Below are 2314 nucleotides of genomic sequence, written 5' to 3'. Positions count from 1 at the left end.
TAAAGAAAACTACCTAACACAACTCAACTACATTACGAGGTAGCCTTCTTTATTTCCGAGTCGAACGAGAACTGGCTGATATCAGCATTAATCCTCTAGGAATAGGTAAATCAACGCTCGTCCATCTTCATTTTAGCGACTTCAAGGGTGAGTGCGCTAGGGCACTTTTCCCCGTAGAAGTTGTACTTTTGACAGAACTTTGAGGTACAGCCCAGAGGTTTGGTGTTTGCTAGGGAATGGTTGTTTGCCTCATGCGCCGAGTTCTCGAAAAGCCACTGGCAGTCATCCTCCCTGACGAAAACGGCGATCTCTAATCCCATCGATACGTCGTCCAACTTCGATCGGTACACCCAGTAGATTCTGACCGAATTATAATTTTATAATTAGTATAAATTTATAATAAACTAAATTAGTACAATTTAAAATCAAATATATTCATAAATGAAGCCAATTTTACTTTCGATACCAGCTCATATATTATTAATATTATACTTTTAACTCTATCCTTCATACATGCTACAGATATATAATTATTTTTTTCGCTTTCTGCAAGTAAAATAGAATGAATTAGTGGAAGTATTTCAACGCACCCGCTCTGTTTCAGCGGCACCGACGTGGTCTTCTTTTCGTCGTGGACTACGTCTACCGGCTGCATTGACGGCAAGCACTCTCGGCCTCGGGTACACAGAAGTCGAGCCACACGGCCATCTGGACGATCCACGGTGTCGGCTTCATAAAAAATCTTGCCGAACTTCTCACAGAACTTTGCCATTGTAATGGTGCTACTCACGTTTCCATACTTGTTATGAGAACGCTTATCCATGGAAGGCGCGAACCAGATCACCTGTTAACAGAAGTGGATAGCTCAGATTATGGTTAGGCAGTTCACGGAAACTCGAGACGGACATCTTCAATCAAGACTAATATGAAACTAATACATAGAATTAGTTTTCCTAATCAAACTCCGCTACAATGAATTCCTCGCAGAACGACACAATTCCGATAACCACCAATTTAAAATAATATGTAGAAGCCAGACAACTCACTTTGCCTGAGAAACCAATCTTGGGCAAAGATTTTGAAGCATCGACGGGCAAGAATCTGCCGCTTTCACGAGCCTGCTCGAACTCGTCGAGATGCTGGCAGTGAGTTATGGAGCAGAGCTCGGTGAACAGAGACATGTTGAATCAATCTGCACACGTGGTGACAAATATATAAGGATTAGAACACGATTACCAGAAGCTGTAGCACCAATGATAGCATTGCATTAATGAGTACATTCATATAAATCTGCCGCGTGCTTAAAAGATTCCAGTACGAATATACTTTACTTCATTAATATAATGAATGTACCCTTCAAGTAATTCATTTACCTAGTTAGAAACTATACGAACAATAAGTAACAACTAGAATAAAATAAATGGAAATGTTTGCAAAGATACATGTATTAGTATAGTTACCAACTTTTCACAAGGTACAAGAAGTATATAGCGCCGTCGCCAGAAGATATATCAGACGACGTCTTGATGCTTTTGCAGTTAGCACAAGAATGACAGTTGCAGGCTCTGGCTGCGTGCGCCGCTGCAGCCTTGCAGTTTCTTCGTTCTTGGCGCGCCAGCCGGCAAGTCCGGACTCCGGGGCAGTGTTGCCAGGTTTTTTCTCGGCGAGAATACCAGATTGCCTAGCTCAAAATACCAGAAATTCTATAGTTCAAAAATAGGCTACTACCTCCAAATTTAATGAAATTATTCGTCAGAAACATTGGTTATAAGAGAAAAATTATCTTATGTACTGTGCATTTATCTAGCTTGACGATAACTAGCCAAATTAAACACGTTATATTTGTCCCTCTGTTTGGAACATTTTTACACTTTCCTTTTCCTGTGTTTGATTACATTGTCACGTTTTCCTTTTTGTATCACAGTGTCGCACTTCTCCCTCTTCGCTCAACATGAGCAAGTCACGGAAACAGGTCATCTTCCTTTTGCTTATTTTCGTACATGCATGCATATTGCATTTATCTAACATTTCGGGTGTGATCACTTGTTGCGGCTGAGCAGAAAGCTTTTGGTCCGAAAAACGGACTCCAGTAACTTGGTTGAAATTTTATTTCGTTGCTTGTTTTTCACATAGGTGACTTGTGAAAACATTCGCTCCACGAATGCATTGGAGACAGGTCAAAGTAAACAAGTGATGCAGTAGGCAGCCAGTTCTATGAATGGGTGATGATTTTCAAGATCAGTGAAATTTTGAATGGCACCCCAGAATTCAAGTGGCACACTAGAATTCAAAACCACCAAACAAAAATGGTGGA

At 40.7% G+C, this 2314-nt stretch overlaps 1 protein-coding gene across 2 annotated transcripts; it reads right to left on the bottom strand.

Annotated features, from left to right (window-relative positions):
* On the bottom strand, nucleotides 1-1568 carry LOC108676567 (the record flags this gene model as incomplete). Of its 2 annotated transcripts, none has more annotated exon segments than XM_018164656.2 (4): nucleotides 1-360; nucleotides 591-844; nucleotides 1047-1192; nucleotides 1461-1568. In XM_018164656.2, coding segments are annotated over 3 exon segments (639 nt in total). In that variant the 5' UTR covers nucleotides 1182-1192; nucleotides 1461-1568.
* Nucleotides 1569-2314: the final 746 nt, after the last annotated feature.

This window comes from Hyalella azteca, unplaced genomic scaffold (assembly GCF_000764305.2).
Source record: "Hyalella azteca isolate HAZT.00-mixed unplaced genomic scaffold, Hazt_2.0.2 contig17361, whole genome shotgun sequence".
Classification (NCBI taxonomy): domain Eukaryota; kingdom Metazoa; phylum Arthropoda; class Malacostraca; order Amphipoda; family Hyalellidae; genus Hyalella; species Hyalella azteca.
This window is presented reverse-complemented; position numbering and strand designations above follow the sequence as displayed.